Source organism: Camelus dromedarius, chromosome 11 (genome assembly GCF_036321535.1).
Source record: "Camelus dromedarius isolate mCamDro1 chromosome 11, mCamDro1.pat, whole genome shotgun sequence".
Taxonomy (NCBI): domain Eukaryota; kingdom Metazoa; phylum Chordata; class Mammalia; order Artiodactyla; family Camelidae; genus Camelus; species Camelus dromedarius.
The window spans coordinates 14,172,612-14,199,165 of record NC_087446.1 but is presented as its reverse complement, the minus strand read 5'-3'; the positions used below and the strand labels follow the sequence as shown (position 1 = coordinate 14,199,165).

The 26,554-nt window shown below is 42.3% G+C and overlaps 1 protein-coding gene across 1 annotated transcript in view; it reads right to left on the bottom strand.

The window, feature by feature from the left end:
• Positions 1–2,722: 2,722 nt before the first annotated feature.
• LGR5 (leucine rich repeat containing G protein-coupled receptor 5) overlaps positions 2,723–26,554 on the bottom strand; it is a 110,498-nt gene continuing 86,666 nt past the window's right edge. The window contains exons 6-18 of the mRNA XM_031463122.2: positions 24,855–24,926; positions 21,987–22,055; positions 20,523–20,594; positions 17,214–17,285; positions 16,996–17,064; positions 16,792–16,863; positions 13,516–13,581; positions 12,503–12,574; positions 8,699–8,770; positions 7,791–7,916; positions 6,644–6,789; positions 4,858–4,941; positions 2,723–3,883 (exon numbers count right to left, since the gene is read on the bottom strand). Of these exons, the coding sequence (XP_031318982.2) occupies positions 2,796–3,883; positions 4,858–4,941; positions 6,644–6,789; positions 7,791–7,916; positions 8,699–8,770; positions 12,503–12,574; positions 13,516–13,581; positions 16,792–16,863; positions 16,996–17,064; positions 17,214–17,285; positions 20,523–20,594; positions 21,987–22,055; positions 24,855–24,926 (2,080 nt within the window). The 3' untranslated portion in view covers positions 2,723–2,795. The remainder of the gene's footprint in view (positions 3,884–4,857; positions 4,942–6,643; positions 6,790–7,790; positions 7,917–8,698; positions 8,771–12,502; positions 12,575–13,515; positions 13,582–16,791; positions 16,864–16,995; positions 17,065–17,213; positions 17,286–20,522; positions 20,595–21,986; positions 22,056–24,854; positions 24,927–26,554) is intronic.

The window sequence follows — 26,554 nt, the reverse complement described above, 5'->3', positions numbered from 1 at the left end:
CACCCAAAAGCAAGTGTGGTGACAAGAGAGACTGAGATCCCTTGCTCCAGAAGCAACTTTATTTTATTTTATTATTTTGGGGGGTGGAGGGAGGTAATTAGGTTTATTTATTTATTTTTTAGCGGTACCGGGGATTGAACCCAGGACCTCGTGCCTGCTAAGCGTGCGCTCTACCCCTGAGCTATCCTCTCCCCATCAGAGGTAACTTTTGTATCAGCTGCCTGGGCTAAGAGGTGTGAGATTAAGAGGAGTGAGATTATGTTTTAGCCCTTGTTTCAGTTGAAGACAAACCAAGTGTAGACCGCATAGTAGGACCCCGCTGGATGCCTGTTAACTAGGTTAGGCGGAAGCATGTGATTGTATCTGATGGATGGGTGGGAAGCTCAGTGCCAGATACCCTGGGGGAGGTCAGCTGATACGGGTTAATCTGAGCAATAATGCCGGGCCTCCAACTACTTCTTGATGGTTTCATTTTACAACATGTATGGGCAGAGCAGGAGTCACTATCAAAGCTGGGAGGGGGCACTAGGTGCTTAGAAAAATCATTGCATTGTTTATGTTTTAGGGGGTGGCGACTGAAGGGGAACAGTGTATTTCTTTGTGCCCTGGGAGTCACATGTCTTTATCCTTTGGCCTTGATTTGGTCATAAAATATGTTTTCTTAAAGGAAGAATTTATAGAAACATATGTTCATGTTGAATAATTTTAGGATTGATTTGTTATTTATACATTTCTTTCTAATTGTGTTATTTTTTTCTTTTTACATTGCAAAAGAAATAGATCCTGGCTATGAAATCCAAATTATCACTGGGGACAATGAACGTTACCAAGTCATATGTCATGACAAAATGGTTTATCAGTCACAGTTAAAATAATCCAGGGGTTGGTAAACATATTTTGACTTGTTCTTGTGAAAGATTCACTTCTTCACTTTAGTTCTCTTTGGGGTGAGGGGGGAGAAAGGTAATTGGGTTTGTTTACTTATTTACTTTTAAATTTTTTTAGAGGAGGTACTGGGGATTGAACCCAAGACCTTGTGCATGCTAAGCATGTGCTCTACCACATTGAGCTATACCCTCCCTGCTATTGCTAAAGTCCAAAATACTTAAAACATTGAAGCGCAAATACTTAAGTAGCATATGTACTTACACATCAAAAATCAAAAGCATTTAGGAGACCAGATATTTGCCTATGGGCTCAATAAAAGACATGAAGATATTTTGTTTTACAGTCACACATTTTATTACAAATTTCTTTTATTTTGTACCCAATAGAAAAGCAAGTTTGGAATCTATTTACAAGTACTATACATTTACATATATTATATACAGGTAATGATTTAAAGAAAATGGGCAGAGAAACACAATATATATGGAAGAATATGCCACTGTACATGGTTTATTATCATGTCTTTAGTGTTACTGAATCTTTACTGTGGTAATAAATACAGTTCTATATTTACACATCTTATAAAACATCTCATAAATGTATTTTTTTCAATTCCAAGTTAAAACATCTGATCAAAATAAACATGCTTATATAAAAATAAATCTACCTAACAGTCTTTTGGTTCAGATGTATTGAAGCTAATGCAGTATAATAGAAGTTATGAATTTATCCTTTGACCTTTAGTATTTAATAAATTCTCCTCTTAAAATATCTAACACACGTATTAAATATGGAATAGGCAGAGACGTCATCTTCTTGACATCAAGTGGGTTGATCCAAAGACAACAGAGCTAAAAACCAAGCTAAATAAACAGGATAATATGTCACCAAGTTTCTGCTGAGTCAAAAGTGGTTTCAGACATCCATTTCTAGAGCTACTAACGAGCTACATGAGAGAAGTTATATCAGTGGATTTAATTTCTGTTGAGTCTGCATTTGATTATTACCTTATGATGCACATTGGTTTGAATCAACTGATAAAACCTCCTGCGAGAAGTGTGCGCTCGCCCAGGGGGAGAAGAATCCCAGGTTGCTTACCATCTTTTCTAAGTATGTCCATTGCCGGCAATGGACTTTTCTTCTGACCTCTGGGCACCAAGGAATTAAAAATGAATTAGACAAGGCAAACCTCACCTGTACATGATTGCCTTCACAGCAATTGAAGAATTTAAGTTCATTTTCCTTTCAAAATATGTGTAAGCAGTTTTCTTCCACTGAGGCTGGAGCCATCTAGTGCTGACACATAAACTCTAGCATCTCTAAAAATGAAGTGGATGTGAATGAATGAATAGTGCCTTATGTTATCCATTCACGGGGGGACTGGTGGCCAGGAAGGACCCTTTCTGAGGAAAGGAGTACTAAAACATCTCCACATGGTCATTAAAGTCAAATCCTATTGGTCACAACCATTACTTAGTAATATATGCCATTAAAAACCCTTATTTTCTTAATACCTCCAACCATCTTTTAAGGGGTTTTTGGGTTTTGTAAGCAAGGGTCCCCACCCCCCACAACCCCCAGCAAATGATTAAATTGGTGAGTTGAAAAAGAATTCAAATTGAAATCATGGAGAATCTTTTCTGAACATTTCAATCCATTTTAAAAATATATTTTAGGCTTACCTGAATCATGTGACCGATCTACTGTAGCTGAACAAACTACATAAGCAGCATTTAGACTTATTTTTCACTCTCCAGTATCAAATAATTCTCAGTTTTTTTTTGACACAGAGATTTAAAAAAAAAAATCAGGTTTCAACTCAGCTCTTTTTTACTTACTACTCTGATGTACTCAATCTCACATTTTTGGGTTTTTGATATTTGAAAACTTTTTCTCTTATGTATGAATTAGAGACATGGGACAAATGCCACAGATGAAAGATGACAGCTTTCTGTCACTGGATAAGCTGGTGGTGACCCAGAACTGGAAGGCAGGTCGTAGGCGATGCTGGCACTGGTGAAGGTTACCAAGGCCTGGGTTGAGTCGCAGGACTGTTTCTCAACATCATCAGAGTTAACAGACACCAGGCTGGTGTGTTTGGACCTCGTCCAGAAGTGGGTTTGCTTTCCCAGGCTCCCCAGGTCCTCCTTAAAATGGGGATTGAGGAGGATGTAGAGAAGGGGGTTAAGACATGCGGGAAGGGGCACGATGACCAGAAGGATAAACTTAACTACTTCCGGGCCGATGAACGTGAGGTTCAGCAAAGAAGCGAAGGACAAGAACGCCACGGGGCAGTAAAGGATACAGTTGGTGAAGAGCAGCAGAGCGATGTGCTTCACCATAGAACAGTCCCACATGTTCTCCAGGTCTCCCTTTTCCAGACCGCAGTAGAGCTTGGTGTAGGCGATGGTCATCATGAGGAAGCAAAGGGAATTGAGCAAGACGAGCGCCACCATGTAGCCCGCGGCGCTGGGCTCCCCCAAGGGCAGCGGCAGGCAGAGCGGGGAGGCGCTGTACTCGCGGCCGCCCAGCAGGGGCACGGCGGCCACGGTCACGGCCAGCAGGGCGCACAGCGCGATGGCCGCTCTCAGACTGGGGAAGGGGCTCTTCGTGTCCAATCTGGCGGAGCATCCCGCAGAGAACCCACGCTCCAGGGCCGCCAGAGTCAGCAGGAAAACAGAGGATTCCGAAGCGAAAATGGACAAAAACCCGACGACTTGACAACCGACCCCCTGCTCCCACCACGCCCCGTGCCGCGCAAAGCTGCCGAAGGTCAAGGCGTCCACGCCCGCCAGCACCGCGCTGGAGACCCCCATGAGCATGTTGGCCGCGGCTAGCAACCCGATTAACAGTTTTATGGAGGAGATGTACACAGGGGCCCTGAACACCGCGCACGTCACCAGGGCATTGCAAGTAAGCGCCAAAACAGCTATGGTCCACACTCCAATTCGGATCAGCCAGCTCCCGAACAGGTATTCGCAGAGTTTGAAGGGGCCTAGAAGTCCAGGGAAGAAAAAGACTGGGCATCAAATTAGGATTGACAGCTTTTGCAAACTACCTTTTTGTTTCTCTCATTAGGACACCAAGGAGTAGAGAGGCCGTACCAACACATCTTTTATTAAACTACTATTTAATGTAAAGGTGAGCAGACCAGGAGTTCAGGTTTTCCAGCTATACCCGGGGAAATGACACGGAGAGTTTCAGTCACTTGCTTCTGGTCTCCCAGATACAGCAGTGTCGGGGCCAGGTAAAAAGCCACATCTCTTGGGCTTTTTATTATATTTTTCCAGAATACTTCAAAAAGGTTCTGTAAACAGGGAAGGAGAATCCTGGGGAAATACTCCATAATATTAGAAAAGGATGTATGAGTCGTATGGAGGTGCAGTTCATTAAAATCTCGTTTTAGGTTTAGACTGACATCTGACGTTTGGGAGCAAGGAATAATCGAACTGTTGAAAATAAAATAGCGACCCTCTCCAGCTGTCTTTTTTTCTTTTTCCCCTCAACTGGCCTATCGTATTTCTGTGAATGGGACAAACAGTTAAGTGAATAATCTATACAGATATTTTTTTACCTATCTGTAAAGCCATTATTTGCTTTAACCAAATAGCTACGTAGGGAAGACTTAAAAAAAGTCACTGTCAACAATCGGTGATTACGTGAAGAAAGACTGCTGCCTACCAGTTCAGGCTAAATTGCTAATGTCATTTAAAAATTACATACACTTCTAACTATGTGATTGGTTCTTTAATTTCCATTAATCTGAATCAACAGTCTCCCACAAAAATCCTACTTATGAATAAAGACCAACTCCAGGGAACAAACATTTGTATTTTTAAGGTCCCCCTAGGGGGGATACTGATGAGCTGCAAAGCAGACTGTGCTGTGAAGTGTAGCGACGACATCCTGGGTGGCCCCCAGACTTAAGGGAGGGTGCTGCTGCTGGGTCCATTCTGATGCCTTTCTCACCTGGGGAAGGCGAGCACTGCACGGAATGGAGGGCTTTCAGGTCATCCTCAAAGTCAAGCAGGAAATCTTCAAGATCACGCTCATCTGTAGGAGTGAGAAGTTCTGGAATGATTAGTTCTGTCTCTCTTTTCAGGGACCAGCTCCCAGGTAGGAGAGTCCTGGATTGCCCCGGAGACACGAAGTGTCACGAAGGGGGCTGAAGGTCAGACGCTCCGCTTTTCCCCTGGGCTGTCACTTTCTTGTCTGTTGTAGAGTTGCTTTGGATGTTCTACTGAGGCTACTGTACGACCTAGTGCCCCAGCAGAACTGGGGTTAAGGGACAGTGACTTGGGCTCCCGGTCATAGCATCTAAGCTCTCGCATCCTGTTCTTGTTCCCTGGGGCTCATGATGGCCTCAAATTTGTCCTGACCCAACTTAGAGAGTGTAGGCCTCTCCATTCAGTGGAAGAACCACTTCATCCAGTTTTCTAACACTTTGTGGCTAGACTGCAAATGTTCTGGGCTGTGTTCTCAGAGCGCAAGAGGGAGAATCAGTGTCAATCTTCTCTGAGGAATGCTGCTTAACAGAGGACAAATCAAGTAACTGCTTCGTGCTTGGATTAGCAATCCGTGAAACAGGAATTCTGTGATCTAGCACACTTTCCCAAAGATGCTGATTTAATTGGCCAGGTGTGTGGCTCGGGCATCACTGTTTTTCAAAAGTTTCTATGTGATTCCAATATGCGCCCCAGGGTTGAGAATCACTGCCCTTGAAGGTAAACTCCATGAAGAAGTTTGTCTCTCGTTCACTGTGAGCCTCTAGGGCCTAGAACAGTGCCTGGCACTTAGTAGACACTGGAATTTTGGGGGGAGAGGTGTGTGCGATAAATAAATGCAGTAGAAATTAGTGTGGGTGAGGCAGGAGGAACAAAAATGAAATCAAGAACAAGAATAGGACACATGCTGTAGCCTAAAGCAAAAAGGCCAAAGGCCATAATACCAGTTCCTTAATCAGATATGTGTGCAGGAAGGAAAGTCAAGATAATGTGCAGACAGACTGAATCATACTTGCTTGGGAATCAACAAATCATTAACACCCAAAGGAAGACAAGCCAGTCTGTTTAGACTCTGTGCAAACTTGCAGGGTTGGCAGGGAGAGCAGAGTAGGGCTGCCCAGAGCACCTCCTCATTACCACAGGTGTGGTTTGAGGTGCATTGCTGTGTTTTTAAGTCAGGTCTTAACTTCAAGGAAAGCCAAGCGCTTTACAGACATTATCTCATTTCACTTTCCTGACAGACAGCCCTGTGGGGGGCAGAAGGGAAAATGTTTTAGGATTAGTTGGATAAGAAGGTGGATTCTTAAGCCCTCCTGCTGAAATATGGAGGCATCTAAAATTGCTGATGGCCTCCACTCCCCCTGGGCTGCAAGAATAAAAACAGATTTTATCTTTGGGAGAAAAAAGTTCAGAAGCGTGTTTGAAAAAGTTATTCACAGGGATGAAGCCCTCTTAAACAATTATGAGAATATTGATCATCAATATTAATATTTATCTCTGAGGTCAGTATATACTAAAAGGGATTTAATTATAAATATAACTATTAAAAATTCACTTACAGAAAAGATAAAGTTTTAGAATGAACCCTAAAGGAGCTTTCTCTTTCTCTGGGAGACTTTAAAAAGTGGGTTTGATTCTCAGCTTGCTGGCATGATTACATGTGGGCCGGTCTGGAGTTCAGATGATCTGTCTGATGACTTTTCAAGACCCCTTGAGACACAATTTCATGCCAGTGACATAGCAGGTCTTACCTTGAACTTGAAACATCCCAGCATCTTTCTTATGAAGGTCATCTGCACTGCTGTTGTCGCCTCTATTCCACTGGTGAGAAATTTTATAGACACTTTCACACACTCCAAATGTGCAGCACTGATACGCATAGGGCACTTCTATAACCCTTTAAGTGAACAAAACCAAACACACACTTAAAGAAACAGATGATTAAATACAGTGTTCGCTTTCTTGTGCTCAGTAATTCTGCCTGTGGATTTTAGCCTAAATAAATAATCCAAAATATTGACTATGTGCCTGAAGATGTTGATCACAGTGCTATTCATAATAACAATGGAGTTATTAAGAATTATTGCCATGAAATGTTGATCGTTGCTGTGGTTGAGTGAGAGGTGTATTATTTCCTCTACTTTTATGTTTGAAAATTTCCATAGTAAGAACATGAAAAAAAATGACTGTTAGGGAAATTGTGGCACCATTAAAAAGTGCTTATGATATGACATAATGTTAGGTAACGAAATCATGACGTAAGTTTGTATACGAACTGTGAATCTAACAATTAAAAATACATTGGAGACAAAATCTGGAAGGAAGGAACATAAAAAGTTGTTTAGGCGGTACTTTTAGCCTTTTTTCCTCTTCTATTTTCTGGGCTCTCTCTTGGGGCTATGGTTTTAAAAGAGCATAAAAAGTATGGTCGTTTAAAAAAATATAATATACATATAAGATCTCTCAAGGGACTTCTTTATCGATAATAAGCGTAACCGGTTTTAAAGAGCATTACTTCCTCAAACAAATATTAATTTTGTCCATTTTATTAGAACATATATATAAGCTAGATGAATTTAAAAATGTAAACAGGAGTATAATTTTGTTACAATGTTATTTAATTACATGTCCTGGTTTGTAGCCCATGGATCAATGGTTTTCAAACTCTTTCCATGAACTCTATGGTTCCGGGAGGCATCTTGAGAAAGAAAGGAAGCGTGGTCAGAAAGACACGGTCTCCCACTCCAGGGCTTGTCCTAACAGCGTCCCAGGGGTGGAGGACTCCCAAGGCATGAAATGCAATTCAAAAGAGTCCCATAAATTTTGAAAACCACTATAACACGTCTATTATTTCACATGACCTCAAATGTATCTTATTAGCTTTAATGACAAACTCACTTGAGTTCTGGAAAGTTTTCAGATGATATCAAGCTCTGTAAGGCATGATTTCCTGTTAATTTTAAGTGAGTTAAACCATGTAACCCAGTTACAGGAAAAGACGACAGGCGGTTGGACGACAGGTCCCTGCAAAACATCAAACAGCAATTGGCTTTTAGTCTGCGTTAGCATAAGATGCTGATGTTAAAAAAAGCAGCCTAAAGATTATTAAACGGCTCCATAAAAACTTCTAAGTAGGGTCCTTACTCTTAATGGTAAGAGGAACCATTTTAGTTCTTGACAACTTTTCTACTTTACAATCAGAATTGCAGGACGAAAAATGTTTTAATCACAGCTAAAGTCTAATTTCTATGTTCAGCTCAGCTTTGCCAGGTGGGGACATCGAAAGTCCAGTGTGAGGTGCGGCATCTAATTTGAGAAGTGATGCTGACTGGATCCAGTTAGGGGTGAGGGGAAAACACTGTTGGGGGTTTAGTTCCTTCCTTCTCCCCTTAACTTCTGTCTGACCAGTTCTTTCTTTCTGGTACCTGGGAGATGGGGACAGGACAGAGCAAGAGGTGGAAAGGGAGGGAAAGAATGGATGGGAAGCTTCCCTGTTAGTCAAGATGGCGAACTATCAAATGAAAGCGCTTTAGAACTGTACTGACATCTTATTCCGTTCCACCTGACAGCTCAGCGAAAAAAGTAAAATTCCACCTCAGTAACCAGAATCAGCTGTCACCCAGCTCTTCAGTTATCCATGCACGGGCCCACATGGCCTCCGGTTTGATCCAGCTCTAGTGTGGAGGACACTGAGGGCTGGGCATTCTGTGCTCTGGGGGCCTCTTCAGCAAAACCAGCATTTTTGATGAGTAGGGTGGTGCCCAATTACTGAGAGCCACGCCACAAACAAGTTGCGAAATACTCACAGCTTTCTTAGAGATGGCAAAGTGGAAAATGCACTGGGGTGAATAACGGCAATTTTGTTCCAAGCTAAATTCCTATAAAAAAAGAAAAAGGCAAGTGAGAGGATGATGTAAAAGCAGACTGTGTGAAGTTTTACCATATATATTCATTCTCCCAACAAAACTTAATTTCCATTCTGGACAGGAACAATTAACTTATCTAATCATCTTTCAGATGCAGATATGAATAGTATAAAACGATTAAGAGAGAATTTCAAAACGACCTTGTTTAAATCAATGAAGAAAAATCACTTGGGTGGATATTTAATTTTTACTCTCTTCTTGCTAAAAAGTTGACTTTAGCATGGTTGTAACATTTTATTAGGGCATTTCTAAGATGAGTGGGGGTCGGGGAGTGGGAAGAAACAGGAACTTCTGAGGCTCATCCTCTGACAAGCAAGTAAATGTTAAGTTATAAAATATCCCTGGATATGTAATGAAACTCAAAAAATTTGTGTATATTGTCCATGTATATTAGACCTTAAGAGAAACACAGAGACACTTTCAAAAAAATTCCCAGTAAAGAGGACAGACATTTAAATTCTTGACTGGGAAATGGAGAAAAGATGGGCTAGCATATGTTGGAAATAAAATCTTTTGATCCCAAAGAAAATCTACAATTCACTGAGAAATAAAATGACCTCACCCCCGCCCCTCCACAGACTATATGTAATGAAATGTAGGTAATTTCACAAGAATGTAAGAACTTACCCATTTTACAAAAAGAGCAATGAACTTACAATCTGTCTTTTTAAAACGCCTAACTCATAAAGGGAACTAAAGTGTAGACATTTGAGGAAACGGAAAGTGATCACTGTCAACTTTTCTCTAGCGCAGATAATTTATCCATGATATTGGGCCCCCTGAGTTACCTTGGATAAATGGTATTCACAGAATATTTATATTCTCATTGGAAAGGCCCCCCAAACTGGAGGAAACTGGAAGGCTTTTTATGTTGCCCCTTTCAGTAATCGCAAAACAAAAATCCAGCTAACAAGGGGACGGAGAGGGAAAGCTACGAATGGGTAATTGACTAGGAGACTGTCTTCTGTTGAGCCGCTGATCAACCCTGCGTCCAGTGAGGGAGGCGAGCCCTGCCATCTGGCAGTCTCTCTGGTGCTCTAAGTAGAACATGGGTGCCCTGGTGAGCTTGAAGGAGCAGAACATCAGGAAGGCAGGCCATGTTCTGACCTCGGGCTCTATAGTGATTTGACTGGGTTTTAAGTAAATATGGGAGAGGGTAGGGTGTAGTTCAAGTGGTAGAGCGCATGCTTAGTATGCATAAGGTCCTGGGTTCAATCCTTAGTACCTCCTCTAAAAAAAAAAAAAAAACCTAATTACTCCCCCCCCAAAAATAAAAATTAAAAATTTAAAAAAGTAAGTGTGGGAGAATGTATATGCTCAGAGGGCTGTAACTGCATTCTTATTTGTGAACCTGTGTGCTGGAATCCTCCCAGCTGCCCTGGGGGAGCCGGTTCCACTGCCCTGCGGGTGCGGGTGTGGGTGTGCGGGGCTGACCCTGCAGGGCGCCCTGTGGTTCTCTACTGGATTCCCCATGGAAGCCCTCCCGCAGAGAGAGAGGCCGGGCACTTGTGGTCTGCTCCTCCGTTTTGGAATCTTGTTTCTGGTGGCATCTGCACACTTTCTCCCCCACGGATGTCCCTTCTCTGTGCCTCCGCTCTTCCTGGGATGTGGAAACACCACTCGTTCCTCCCCGTCTTGATCAGCTGCTGGTTTCTGCATGCCCATCCCTTGCTTGCCAACACCTGTGTCGGTGTCCCTTCATTTAAACCATCCGGGGTGAATTCTGATTTCTGTGAGAACCCTCACTTACATACCCTGGAAGGATATGTACTTGTTCAAACGATGATAACAACAACTTCAATAATGAGACAATTGCATATTTACTACATGCCAGGTATGGTTATGAGGTTTTTTTTTAACACGTTTTTTCATAACCCTCAACACAACACTGAGAAGTAGGCATTAGCATAGCCCCACTTTATTGGTGAGGAACGAAGCACAGAGTGTTAAGTGACTTGCTGCAAGTCGCAGAGTGATCTCGGGAGCTGAGATTCAAACCCACGCAGATTGACTTCAGAGTCCCTGACCTTTTGCACAGAACGTGCTTGTAATTCTTAAGGTAAATAATGAGAGAGCCACTGCACTAGACCCTGGGGATTAGGAGATGAAAAAGTTCTTGTCATTTTCAGGTAGGGGGTGGTCTATCTGACGGCAGTGCTGAGCGTTGAGTTCTGTTGCAGAGAAAATGCAAAGCACATCAGAGTTGAGTGGGCTCAAATATAGGAGATCTTGTTCCTATGGGGTGGACCGGGGCAAGTTAAGAGTGGGGAGGAGCCAATGGGTGACAGGACCAGAAGAAACCATGGCGCATGTGTCAGGGGACTGGGAACTGGTGGGTAAGAGATAAGGGTGTTCCAGTTGGGATAAGATTTTGAAGGGCAGTGCTGGGAGTTTGGTTTTGGTCTTGAAGACCATAGGGGAATAACAGAAGATTTTTGAAGCAGGGAAGTAACATGATTCAATTGCTACTTCAGAAAGATTCTCTTTGGAGAATGAGATAAATAGGTATAGACTGATGCTGGGAAGGCTGGTTAGGAGGCTGGTGATGGTGAGCCAGGTGAGTGATCCCACGGGTCTCTGGTGAAGAATATTTAAATCCTACTCTCCAAGCAAATTTCAATTACACAACGCAGTGTTACCAAATATATCAACGTTTTAAAAAAGAACTAACTTTTGGAAACAGCCAGAATGCCAACCTGGTGAATAAGGCAGGCAATAAAATTAGGTAATGTACTTTTTTTGTTTTACATTTATTTTAAAAAGTAAAAGAACTTCATAAGGTGATTTTAGACCAAAAGTAAGGAAAGAGCAACACAATTGAATTCAGATCATGATGGTTTTCAAAGTAAATTTCTGGGAGAAAGCGATTCTCAAAGGTGAATTTAAAATGTTTTGGGAAATGGTATTATTTTCCGAGGCTATAGTCTCTTAAATATTAAGAAAAACTTCAGGAAAGAAAGGCTTTTTTAACACTATACTGCAGTTTTAGCACTACATACTGCTATTCACCAAAATTACATTGCAATCCAGTTTCAGGATGGAAAAGTTTTAACTGTCACCAAGAAAAATTTGTTACCCATTTTTTTTTTAAACTTATGGTATTTTTCAACCATAAAATGGAATTTAATATTTACCAATCTTAGTCACCTGAACAACAGAAGCATTTTCCAAGACAATTGGGCTCCAACCTTAGTTTACGTGTTAAAATGTGGCTTCTCAGGCCCCACTCCAGAGACTAACGAGGTAGGTGAGAACCTGGGCCCGGCACTTTTTAGTCCCCTCCAGTGTGATGCCAAAGCACTTAGGGACACACATTGAAAAACTGACCAGGAAAGAAAAGCAGGCGGGAAGGACTGCGGCCACCCCATTTTTATATGCAGCACGATTTCTGCCAATTCCAGGCTGTGAACAGAAGCCCCTTTTGTAGGCTAGTCAGCATGTCGGCCTCCTTCCTCTTTGTGGAAGTTCCATGTCTGCTGACTGGCAGAGAGCAGATGGCAAATTTACTGCTTTTGAACTTGTTCCTGGAAATGATCATGAGCAAGATATTTGCCTTTCCATAGCAAATATATGTGCAAGGGCCCAACAATACACGTTTACAGTGAAAATAAAATAATAGAAGAAGACCTCAAAGAGAAGAAAAAGCGCCCTGTGTTGGTGAAGGTACTGGCGGGTGGTACTCACAGAGACCGGAGGCTAAACAGCTTCTGGAAGGTGTCGGCTTTGATTTCACAGATTTCATTATGTCGTAGGTCTCTGAAACGACAGTGTCCCAAAGGCTGATTGCAAAGGCACTGGTTTCAAAGATGAGTCTTCAGAGAAGTTTTACAAAGGGGTTACCTGCCCTCAACCCCAGGAACGCTTGAACTATGACTATCAAGTTACCATTCGAAACATTTCTTTTTGTTTATAAAAGAACATTACAATTTACACACAGAAATAAAAAAAGCCTCCCGTTCAAGGCAGCTAGCTCCTTTGGGTGAATCTTAAAACTATGTTCCTAACACCAACATCATTCAGACACTTTGAGGATGCCTCTCCTGGCTCTGCCATCTGGCCCTTTCTTATGTTCCTTGAAGGTTTTCAGGAGCGTCAAGTCTCTACCTTTCAAAGATGGAATCCCCCCACCTCCCTTAATCGCTTTCGGCATTCAGAGAAAAACTAAGCCTGAAAGGGTAGATGCTCAATATTGTTTTGATCAAAACCAAAGCGTGATTATTGAGCAACGAGGCTGATGTTTTATGGAGGAGGGTTTTGAGAGAGGAATGCTACAACGCTTCCGGCATCAGCAGCATCGATGGCGCCTGAAACAGAACAAATAAGGCGCCTCCTCTGAAGGTGACTGTCGCGAAGCAAACACACCCACGAACGCAAGCTTCCCCCTGTTCAGAAATAACGGCACTCATTGGATGTGGGAGCTTAGAAAAACTCCAAAGCTCAAACAAACCCGGTTCATGACTACACCAGGTTAGGAAAAGAAAACCCATAATAAATGCTTTACATATAGTACAAAGTCACATTATCTACGTTTCCCAGCCCCACAGCCGTCCTCCGCAGTCAGAGCTTGTGGGTATAAAACGGAACAGCACCGCGTGTCTCCCACTGAACCACAGGGTAAGCAAACCGGTGACCCCTGGAAATGTGGGTTTGGGCTCCCAGTTTTTGCGAGGTGACTTCAGAGGCTTTCGTGGACATACATTTTCTGAAGCTTTTGGCAGACTGAAAAACTGGGTAAATCTTCTAGCAAGTTGTAAGAGAGATCTCTGAAAAACAGAAGGTACAAAAGGGAAAATCTGTTACATATTAGTTGTAAGGAAACACACTTTCCTTTCCTTTCCCCTCCAGGATGATCTGTCTCCCAAAGGCAGACTCTGAACGTTTCCCCAGCCCTGACACGGAGCAGGTAGTCCCAGCATTATTGGATTAAGCAGTCGATTCAGACGTTTACTGACATGTAACTGTTAGACTTCCTTAATTGCTTTAAATAATTTACTTAATGAATTTATTTATGTTTTGTTAGGGATGATCGACAATGTTCTAGCTATTACCTTAAAGAAATGAGTACAAATTAAATTAAATAATTGTGCCTTTTCTTCTAAGAGCTACTATGTTTCTACAGCTAAGAGAATCGTTTTTGGTTCTTTTATAATCAACAGAAAAAAAAAATCCCAACAATTCAAAACATAGCACTAATTTTAAAATCAATCATTACAAGGGGGAAAAAAAATCTAAGGAAGTCTTCAGCTAAAACGCAACAAATTACAGAATAACAAAAACATCTGGACGTATTTATAGTATAATATAACTAATCTAAAACAAGCCACGGTAATTTGCAGAAAGCTTAAAAAAAGAAAGCTGGTAGATAAAGTAACACAGATATATATAAAAAATTTTTGTCTCATGTTTTAAAAGTTATCAGCTAATCAACTAACTCATTTTCATGCCTGATTCTAATTCTTAAAACCAGATCACCACTATGCAACCGAAAAACCCCATATTGTTTTCTGAGACGATTTTAAATGATTTTATTCTTGTAATTGGTCACGTTATCTTACATTTATTGAATAAATGGAATTTATGTAGAAGAAATACAGTTTATTTACTACACATAAATTCAGATGAAGCTGCTTGCAAACACCAATTTGTAGTTTATACTAGAGCTTTGAAAGATCAGACCAAACCAAAATCCAAAAAAACCCAAAAAACTGTACCCCAAACCTATGTACAAATATACCTAATTAACAATATGATGCGTATTTCTGGAAAGTAGTGAATGCGGTAAAATGGACACACATTATCAAAGCTGATGATAATTTGTAGGTTTATTTATTTATTTATTTTAATGGAGGTACTGGGGATTGAACCCAGGACCTCAGGCATGCTAATCTTGCACTCTACCAATTGAGTTATACCCTTCCCCCTGATAATAATTTGGTTCACTCATCTCCACAGGGGGCCAGTCCTTCCTGTAAAGCTTGTAGCAGAGGGTACATGAAACCTTCTTCTATGTAAAGACAGTGTCACCTCCTGCCTACCTTCGGCCCAATGATTTTCATGGCTGACTTTGATCAAGCTCTTCTTATCTATAGACACCATGTTTACAGCTTGACCTGAATTATTTCATTTAGTGACCTTGCCTAAGGTCACCAGCTAGTAGGCGGGAAAGCCACACTTCGTCAAGTCACCTCCACGAAGGAGAAGCAACTTGGAGGCAAAAGTCCCTCAGCTACAGTGGCGTTTCCTCCTGTAACAGGTACTTGGTGGATGGTTCAGCCAGCAGAAGGGAGCTTTCACACCTGTACTTCCAGAAGCTCCAGAAGGCAGACTGGAGTAAAGGTCAGGGCCCTGGGTTCTACTTTTAACTTTAACTAATTCTACTTGGTCGGTATGCTGGACAGAGCACTGATGTCTTTCTCAATTCTCTCCTTAAGCGAGAAGATACTTGCTTTATTTATTCTGCAGGATTGCTGTGAAGAATGAATCAACACTACAGGTTGGAAGGCTTTGCCAATGGTACTGCTATGAACGTAGTTGTTTCAGGCCACTCAAGGGTTCACCCCGAGGAAAGAACGATGGTGTAAAGGAAACCAGAAAGGCGATGGTGAGGGCTGACGTGTGGGAGAGTTTACAAAGCACCAGGTGCTGCTCTCAGTGTAGACACGTAGGAATTTACTTCATCCTCACAATGATCCCCTGAAGGAAGTGGCTACAACTCACGGAGCCCCGGAAGGGATAAATAACTTGCTCAAGATACTGTGATAGTGTTTAGGGAGACTGGATTTGAACTGGAAAAAGAGACCCCAGGGCCTGGGCTCTTATTCAGTTTGCCAGTGGGCTTCCTCGTATGCAGCTCTCCGCCCGGACGGTCTACCATTCACTGTGTGACATGGTGGGGACAGATGCGATTTAAATGCTGGTTCCCTGCTGATTAGTTACAGTGCGTGAAATCCTGGTCACGTTACTGAGACAGTTTCCTTAAGAAATGAGGATAATTATGCTTATTCTGGGTGTGGTGGGCAGAATTCTAAGAGGGCTCCTAAGATTTCTCCCCCCAGTGTACACACGCCCTCTCTTAGTTATTCTATCAAACTGCCTGTATTTGAATGCGAACGCTCCTATTCTGGCTATTACGTGGTGTGACTGCAACTCCGCATCACTGGTCTGAAAGTAACGCAGGGGCTGGGGATGCGGGAGGCCAGTCACTGAAGAATATTCCCTTCCTTCCCCTTCATCTTTGTAGAGCTTCTGGTCTGGCTACGAGGTAAAGCTTACGGCGGAATCCCAGGCATTCAACTGCCACAGAAGTCTTCTGTATGACAGCAGAGCCGTGGCAAGAGACGAAGGGTCCTTTGGTTACGTCCCAGTAAAAGGGCCTCGAGAGAGATGGCTGAACATGGAAGGTCAAAACAAGGCTCTTCAAATTCCTATAAACTACTTTTTGTAAAACATGGGAAGGGCAGAGGGAAAAAAGCCCCAAGTCAACAGAAGTAACATATGCTAGCTGTTTAGCCATTAGATGAAACATTAGAACGTGGCACCCACAATTATACCGGAAGAATGTTGTTTGCCTTTATCAAGGTTTGTGTGGGTCTGATAATTTTATTTTGGCATCCGTATGGGTTTTTTGATCCATGATGTTTTTGTTTTTTTGTTCTGTGTTTTTCTCTGCCCCACAGAACCTTTAGAGGGGGAAATGAAGTTACCTTGGCTTGTTCATATCCATTTTCTGAAAGGAAATGTGTGCCAACTGAAATTCTAATGGGAGACTGTTCGGGACTTGGAAACAAGGGGTGCACTGCCATTATTACCAGGGTCACATCCAAGAGCCAGTTCCCTGGCCCAAAGGGACAAAGGAGTCCTGACCTCCTGAAGACCTGCAAGGAAAGAACTTTCTCCCCTTTTAAAGGATTATTGAAATAATGGCTGTCATTTCACCTCTGTTTACACAACATTATTGCCTCACTCATACGCACAGCACTTGGAGATTAGGTAACTGATCGCAGACGGTTGGAGGAAGAGATGAGATCTGTGCGCCAGTTAAAGTCCTGTTGAAACACAAACCAGACATCATTCTTTTATTCAGGCATCACCCGGTGACATATTTTGATTTACTGATGTTAAGGCTGGCCAGGCTTTAAGGGTAGTGCTCAAAGTCAAGAGCCTTCTCAAGTACTTACAGACTCTCCAGGCTCGCAGTTCCAGTTAAATCAGGAAATTCAGTGATTTGTGAAGCACCATTCAAAGTCCTGGGAGGAGAGGGACGTGAGTGTTCTTGGGAGAAGAGTCTAGAAAGGGTTTATTTTTATGGCCATTTCAGAGCGGTTGAAAATGTCCATTTGATCTTCACAGCAACCTTGCAATGGGAAAGTGGTCCGTAAGAGAAAGAAAAACTTACAGTGTTCTTAGTTCAGGTAAATGTTGAAAAGCAGATCTCCCAACAAGCTGGATGGGGTTGTCATAGAAGTGTCTGGGGGGAGAAAGAGAAATCCAAACACCAGTGTCTTAGAATAAAACTTGAATGACCAATGAATACTTGTTCAAGATTTCAACAAATACTTGAAATGAATTTATGTTAATTTGGATTGTACTATATTACATAACAGTCCTGATTACTTGGTTTGGGGCAAACCTGAAAAGCGTTTTAACTCACATTATTTTGGTAAGAAATTCATACGATGTAAAACTGAAAACTGTTGACAGCAAGGAAGATAAAAATGTTAGCTACTAAGGAGAAAGAAAAGCAAGTGAACTGATTGTAGTTATACTTAGAAATCTTCCTCTGCCTCCAACATCTGTGGAATATTCACTGAGTGGCTAAAGGTAATTCAAGGTGCTGGCAATTCCATCATTAGCTAAAGAAAGATAAAGTTCTGTGCATTTACATGAGGATATATCCTCTGGTCAAATCTTTCAACATATACCTTATAACCTTCAAATTATTTGAGAGGAAATTTGCTACTCTGGGTTTTTGTAACATCAGAAAATTTTAAAAATTAATTATTGCTCTAAAAGGTAAGACATCATTAGAATTTGAAAAATATTTTGTTTTCCAGATGTTTGTAATGGAATGGCATTTGAGCTTCCTGGAAGTGGAGTCCCCGCAAAGAGTTCTTAGCCGAGACACCGTTCTAGTTCAACTAAATTCAACAAATATTTATTGGTGTCTATTATGCTCAAAGTATGAGGGTACGTGCTGCTTGCATTTAAAGACTGATTTATTAAGGAAGCTGTGGTTGGGTATCTACTATGTGCGTGGCATTACGCTGGATGCAGGGGATTTGAAGACGAATGATAAGGTATCCCTGCCCTAAAGAAGCTTGGACTTAGTTGGGATAAAACCAATAAATAAGAGGATATTACTTTCTGGTTGACAAAGTCTTTCACATACAGGGCTGAGCTGATCCACCCGACAACTTTATGAGATCCACAGTGTGGACACATAGACACTACTTCCTCCATTTTGGGAGGAAGAAGCTGAGGCTCAGATACTCTGGAAAGTTCATTACCTCCCAGAGTTTCAACTTCCTAACTTGTTAAACCGACGTAGTAATACCGAGGTGTAGGGTCTGTCTACACAGTGAAGAAGCTAAGGCGTGTGTCACAGCTCGCACAGTGCCCAGGATACAGCTGTCACTCAACAAACCGAAATCCCCTCTGTGGTCCTACCCTCAGACCTCTTTTTTTCCCTTGGATTAAACAATTAGTAAGAGAAAGAACTAGAGCAGGAATATAGGTCTTGAAGTATAGTTGGTTTCCAATGTTGTGTTAATTTCTGGTGTACAGCATAGTGTTTCAGTCATATATATATATATATATACATATATATTCCTTTTCCTAGTCTTTTTCATTATTACACGATATTGGATATAGTTCCTTGTGCTATACAGTAGGACCTTGTTCTTTATTCTGTATACAGTAGTTAGTACCTGCAAATCCTGAACTCCCAAATTATCCCCCATCCCTCTCCCCACCGTAGCCATAAGTTTGTTTTCTATGTCTGTAAGTCTTATGATTTAAAATGGAGTTTCCCTCAAAATATGATATTAGCCCTGATCTACACTATAGGCTTGTTTGCATGTAATTGCGTTCAGGTACGTGTGTGTGTCGGTCTGTATGTCAGTACACGGGGTGGCTATGAATACGCGTGTTTGTGTCTATAAGGCAGGAGTATCGAACATAAAGAAGGAGCTATAGGGTTCTCAGGACGGAGTTCTCTCGTGCGTTAAGGAGAACTTCATGAAAATGTCATTTGAAGTGGACTCTGGAAAACAAAATTTCAACATGCGCAGTGAGGGGATGGTGTCACAGGAGCAAAGGAAATGAAGGAGAGCTTGGCTCGGTGACTGTGGTTTAGTTGGTCTGGGTTATGGCATCGGGTAACTGGGGACGGGCCAGCCACGTGGAAAGCTGAGAATGGGAGCTTAAGGAGTTGGCATTTACCCTAAAAAGACAGTCCTGACTCTGTATTTTCACAGCAAGAGAATGACGGTATGGATGCTGTGCTTCCAGGGTGACGGCTCTGCCTGGCGGGAGAGGCGGGGAGGGGAGCCTTCGACTGGTAAAAATCTCAAGATAATGGCCAGCAGAGGGGCTGGCGGCAGAGGCGGGGAAAGAAGTTCTGGGTAGGATGGGGACTGGAGAGGCAGAAATGAGGCCTGGGTAGCCAATGGGACATGAGAGGCAAAAGAAATTGAGTCAGGGGGGTACAGGTAGGGGTGGCAATGACAAGAGATGGAAATGGAGGCAGAAGCAAGGAGAGGAGTGTTTCCGGGGTAGAACGGCACCATCAAATAGAGGACAGAAGTGCTGACCAATCTTGGGGGGCAGTTAGCCCTCTCAAGGGCTATTAACATATCAAAAGAGTGATTAAGAAAAACCAGTCCCGTGGCTTCAAGGAAAAAAGGGGCAAAGAAAGGCAGTGCTATCTGCCAGCTTCTCAGTATGTAAACTCTCTAATGAGAACTAATGTTTATTGGCAATAAAACTTTGACACCCTTAGTTTGCCAACATGCTGTCAGAACATTTCAGAAATGATGAATGGTATTCCCCCCCTCCTCAGTTGTCAGGGCTAATTGGGATTTCAGCTCATTTGTGACAAATGCTACATGGTTCCAGAAAGCTACATGGTACAAGTTGGTGCAGGACGAATAGATGCCAAGAAGTGCCCCAGAGTCCTGTTCAAAAGTCGTCCTTACTGTCCTCGCCCATTTTTGAGACCTCAGGCCAGTACTATGCCCCAAACCTGCCAGTGGTCTTTTAATTAAGAGCCAGCCTAATACTTAACATATTTTCATCTTCCTGTATCCCTACACGTGATCAATTTGCTGTTTGCTAAATGTGAAACATAGAATTAATATACATTGGACTTGTAACTCTGTCTTATGCCACTATGGCATATACATCCTCATATGCATCCTTCTAGAATTACATCCTAGTTTGTATAAATGTGACTTGATGTTTGGGCTTGAAAATGAATGGGTGTAGAGATTTGGCATAAATCAGTAGTCCCCTCTCCTCCCCTCTTTAATATTATTTCAGCATTCAGCTAAAACCTGGCCGAACATTGCCATATACACTTCTCTGTGTAGGTTCTTACACTGACTGAGACAAAAATGTGGCAAATATAGAACATTTGTTGTGTTATCTTTAAAAGTGCAATGCATGCTATATTTCAGGATAGAAAAATCAAAAAGAAACCACTTACATTGTAATAAGAGAAGGGTTGCCCACAAAGGCTTTCTCAGGTATTGACTTGATATTATTGCTATGAAATCCTCTAGAAAGAGAGGAAAAAATAATTTATAGAAAATAATCTGGGTGGGGCTGTAAAATTATTTTATAGTCCCTCCCTGCCCCTAGTGATAATCAGCATTTTTAGTACCTAGAGAATAAGGTTAAATTCCTTTATCCATTTTGAAACTTTTGTGCCCTCACCTACTTTCTAGGAGAAAAAAAAAATATCACAAGCTGGTCATCTTGAAAGAGGAATCAAGAATCTGAAAATAAATATTGTGCTTAACAAGCTAATGTTACAGAGAGAAAAATCCATCTGTTAGCATCTAATAATAGAGCACCATCTTATAACAACTTGAGACGGAGGAAACCGTCTTTGGAGAGAGGATTATGATCGCTCCTCCTGACCTGATTTGAAACCGGGAAAAGAGAAAATTGAGTTACGCCGCAGTGAAGTAGAGATTTAAGTAATCTTCTTAGGAGGACAAAATTTCCTAGCTGAAAAAAGGTGCCCCAGCTCAGGGAGTCCGTAATAGCAAACTGATGCTCATCTGTCGGTGCTAATGTGTCCGACTGGCAGAGGGGCCGAGTCAGTGGTTTCGGGGTCCTGCGTGGGTCTGTGGCCAAATAAGGTGAGGGGCAGTCGCTGGGCTGCGTGGCCACAGCCAGGGATGGCTTCCCGGCTAAGCTGCACATGGGTTTCCTGAGGCAGAGCCCCGCAGCCGCTTTTTCTTGGAAACAAGCCTTGCTGTCTACCTCCTTTAGCTGTGTGCCTTGCTTCTCTCTGCCAAGAGAGTAGGCTCTTTGTTTATTTTCCTTTCCAAATGTTAGAACATTACATAGGTTATTCATTTTTTAGGTACAAAGAAAAGCTAATTAAATTATAATATACACAAAAGACCATACATGCCACCTAATAGCTGAAGGTTAGCTTTACCATAATATAATTGTGGGTTTCTTTAAAAACTAAATAAGATTTATGAAGCATTAAAAGAATATGAAATCATGTATGTGAAAGCTTCTTGCATTAGCCTAGGCACATACATGGTATTCACCCAGCTCTAAACTTACGCAACCTAGAAAAGCTTATCTTTCGAAATGCTCAGAAAATATGAATTCCGATACAGTTCTCTACAAATCTATAAAGGATATAAATGTTGGGGGAATATGGCTTAGGAAAAGAGTATGGCTTAGAAAAAAAGGTACCTTTTTTCTAATATAAGTATATGAGAGAAATTAATTATAAATTAAAAAAAGATTATCTGCTATTTATTGGTGATAGAATCCAATTAAAATATATTTTGGATGTGCTTAATCATTATGCATACAACCTTTTAAATTTTTCTTAGTAAACCATATTATGTACAAGAGTCAAACCTATTCTAAAATAAATTCACAAAGAATGGCGTTCTCCCACTAAGTCTGTCCTACTTACAGTTCTTTAAGGTTGGAGAGTGTCCTGATTGCAGTAGGAAATTCATCAAGATTATTATAATTCAAGTCTCTGAAAATAAGTAAATAGAATGTTCAGTTTTTCATCTAAAAATTCATACACACTATTTACAAGGGATGTTAACACGCTATCCCAGTGAACCAGTATCATTGATAACAATTCTCATTCCCTCTCTTCATGGAGAGAGATCTTGCTGGCTCGCTGACCATCATTGTTCCACAAGCATCTGCATTAAAATGGTCATTGGATTGATTGTGAGGAATTTCAAAGAGTCAAGGCTCAGTGGCACTGGACGTTAAAACAAAGGAAGGGACATCAGCAGTGTGAAGGTCCAAGTGGGAGGGACGCTTGGCCCAGTGTTGGTGGCTTGTGGACGCAGCGCTTCACCTGAATCTGGCTCGATGAGCTGCTGGCTAGTCTGTGCCCTCCTTGGGACTCCTGTACCGCATCCCCTTCCTTGTTCCCTCCTCTGCCCTCTGACTCTGTCCCGTTGCTGTTCAGACTCTCTCCTGAGAGGACACCTTCGGGAACGGTTTTGTTCCTGACTCCGGTCCAGGTCCTGTCTTTCCCCCGGCCTAAGGGCCAGGATGACAGCCTGCTTCTGGAGAGGTTTATGTGGTCCAGGGCACTCTCAGGAAGGACATCAGGCCTAGACTTTCCACAAGGTCACAAATGAGGATTCAGAGCCAAAGGATGATGTTTTCCTTGGTCTGGGAGGCAAAGCTCTCCATCCTTCACGCACAGAGACGGAATGGCCAATTTCAAATCATGAATTTCTCTATCTGTTATGGCACAAATGGCTTTTCAATTCCATTACTCACAAGCGCTTTATAGATTTACTCCACCTTGTATTTACATCTTCCTATGAAAAAGTAATTGCCTGCTGGTCTCTGGGAATGGCGGATTTCCCAGATGACGCAGAAAAACCTTTTGCTCAGGCAATCAGATGTGGTTAGATCTTCCTCTGTGGGAAAGAATTGCTATTTAATGTTAAGAGAGAGATAATTTGACCAAGTTAAACATGAATCAAGATTCCTACTTGTCTGGCACAAACCATCCTTAAGCCATACAGCAGGCAGGAAACTTGTGTCTTTTGTGGACATAAATTTTCTTCCTGTTTGTAAATCTCTCCAGATGCTCTGTTTTGATTAAACGAGGATTGGGACCTTATAAATTACTTGGATCTCTAGCGAAGGAAAGGAAGAGGCTGGGAGTAACCAATTTACTGATCCTGTGTAGCCCTGGGCAAGGCGAGGGAAGAGAGGACGTTGAGACTCACATGAATTTGTCCTGAATGCATGAATTACATGAATTTGCAATCTTGGGTCCTCACCACAAACATCAGGGGAAAAAAGGAAAGACTATTTATGGCAGTACCTATCAAAGCCCATCTTGTTTTTTCGTTCCTGTCGTGTTGAAAAGGACTAGAAGGTGCTTTCCACTGCTAAGATCCCCAGCTCAGCCCTTGTGTAAATAAGAAGGGAAAAGTTCTAATTCTTCTAAGCAGCTGATGGGAACAGCTTGCTTATGCCGTTAAGTTGACTTTAGAGTCCTGCCTGCACAAGTTCATCTTTGGCATCTCCTTGTGAGGATGACATTCCTCCCCCTCAAGAGGAAACACACAGTGACCTAAGCAACCTGGGAGGAAAGCTGTTAGGTCCCTCAAGAAATCAGTGAACGCAGACCTGGTCAGGTGCTAAACTGACCACGTACAAATGGCTAAGCTCTGTATGCAAATGAGCAATGATGGGCTGCAAGGAAGGCCACACTGGTCACCTCCTTCTGCAGTCCTGGGCAGAGCCAGTGTGACAGATTTGGCGGCCCTGTGTGGCTTATTACACTTGAGCACTGAAGATGTGGAGGTGAGGAGGGAGCAGCTGGAACGTCCCTCCCCTCCCGGCACACTCAGGACCCTCACTGCCCGTCCCCGCACCCTCATTCCACCTCTCTCACTCAGCCGGAGAATGAAGAGCAGCCCCTTCCTGGGAAACGACTGGACCCGCTAAGACCCATAGCAACTCCTCTGGCATTAGGCTCCGGGCAGTCAGCTGGCTGGACTCCACGGATTTTCAGGACAGGTACCAACTAAGAACTGCAGTTTTGACCTATTCTTTGGAAGTAGCACATACAGGTGAACATGGATTTCAGAGTCAAACTACAGAAGGAAACAAATCCCAGTTCTGCTGCTGACTAGCTGTGGCATGTTGGTAAAATAACTGACCCTTACCGGAGCCAAAAATGGGCAAGTAGTATCCGCTCTCCCAGGATGGTTGTAGGGCTGACTGCAACAATGTATGCCGAGGGCTCAGTGCAGTATTCGGTTAGAGACATGCTTAATAAATGGTAGCTGTTTCTTTGTTTTGTTTTGTTTTGCTTTGTTTTTGCAGACTTGCGTTGCTTCAGCAGAAACCTTCACCATCAGCTACTGAGATGCCTGTTCACCTCCGATCAGAGAGCCTGGCATCGCCTCCCCTGCATCCTCTCAGTCAGGGGGAGGACCAGACTCTGGAGCTGTGAGCCTGAGTGACAATACCGAACTGATCCTTGATAGAGATGGCACATTCCTAAGCAAAGAGTCACTGCTCAGCAGAGGACGTCTCAGTTAGCTTATAATGATCCTAAACTAATTTATCACTCTTGGTAGATTCACAGAAAATCTCGGTTTTATGGTTTAGCTCTGTGGGGTGTGTGGGTGGGAGGGTAAGATAAAGCCACTGTAAATATCTGTTTAAAGCGCAGGCAATTAAGCAAACCCAATAGCCGGTTTGACTTAAAGGCTATTTTTGATTCCCTTAGAATAGCCCTGAAAACACTGAAAAAAAATGGGAAACAAATAAAAGGTCAACTCACAAGGTCTCTAGGCTGTGGAGCCCATCAAAGCATTTCTTTCCCAGGGAGTGGATTCCATTGTTATGGAGATGCCTGCAGGAGAACGTACAGACAGTCACGGGGCACATGCGCAGGGGAACTTAGGCACAACATCCTGATTGCTGAAGTCCAAAAAAAAAACCTCTGCTAAGGAACGCACTGATGATACATAAGAAATGCTTTGTTCAACGTTTTTTTGGTTTGTTTGTTTTAAAGGCTCTATGCCCCATTCCCTTTTACCACAGATGATTGTATACCAAAAATTTAACAGGCCACCACAGATTTATTTTTGGGGTTTGAGATCTCATGGAGTGAGCAATGTGACTGGTGAAGGTAAATTCAGGCTATTCCGCGAGGCCTTGGGATGCAGGATGTTGAACAGAGCTTCTGACCAACAGTGACAAAGGGAGGATGGAGGGAAGGTCCTAGGTGTACCGAGCACATTTTCTATTAAAGCTGATAGCTGATCATGGCCACATTCCTGGGGTGGGGCCACAGGTTAACAGGAAACAGTAATTTCAGCCACAGAGAATGGGAATCAGATTTTTCGGCTGCTCAAGGAGGTTGGTTATCTTGACACAATATTAATGTGCCTAATTATCATCTTTGGCTCAGTGGTAAGTCGGTGAGGTCAGGGCCAGTGAGAACAGCTGTGCACACAGCTGAAAACTGGACCAAGTCCCAAAGGGATTTTTGGAAAATGGGCTTAAGGGGGAAGGGGGAGATGGAGTAGCCAGATCTCTGTAAATCCATTCCCCCTAGTGGAGGGTTAGGTTAAAGCAACTACCCAGCTCCTGGGGGGTTAGAAGCATCATCTTTGTATGTGAAATGCAATATAGAAATCTGTTAGTATCACCCCAAATGTCCTATCCTTTCAGACTGAGGTTTTTATTCTAATAAATAGATGTTGGTTTCATGTGAGATCTATGTGACATTTAATCGAGAATTTTTTTCATGCAACACATGAGGGAAGAGGATTGAGGGGAACCTAAAAAGATGGATAAGATGCTGGCCAGCCCTCAGAGGAGTATATACCTCAATGCAAGAGACAGACGTGTCACCAAGCAAAGTGGAATGATTGACAGCAGCGGTGGGCGGGGCATGGAGCGAAAGTAGAAATAGTGCGGAAGATGCTTTCCTCCAAGTTCCTATGCAAACTGTCTTTTTTGTGGGTGGGGAAGGGTAATTAGGTTTACTTATTTATTTATTTATCAGAGAAGTACTGGGGATTGATCCCAGGACCTCATGCTTGCCAAGCTTGCGCTCTATCACTTGAGCTATACCCTCCTCCCTCAAACTGATCTTATTATACCTTCCAAGTAGCTACTGTTTTCCTGTATCAGCATCAATTGACTATTATTGTATTACACACAGAGAGCATTGTGCTACACTCTTAAACTTAAAAAATAAAACTTAACATGATTACTTGAGAATCATTTTGATGTACTTAAAACAATGAAATTTAGACCTATCAGGAAAAAAAGCCATACAAATGCCTAGCTTGCTGTCAAGGGTTCCTTCTTGCTGCTGTTCCCTTGGAAGGGTTTCAAGAACTACTTATTAAGTAATAAGAAGGGCATAATTTCAGTTTGACCTGAATTATAAATTATTGTCAGAAATCAGGGATTGTTATTAACTTTGATCGTGGGACGACACGTACAGGGTGGTGATCACCTGTACAA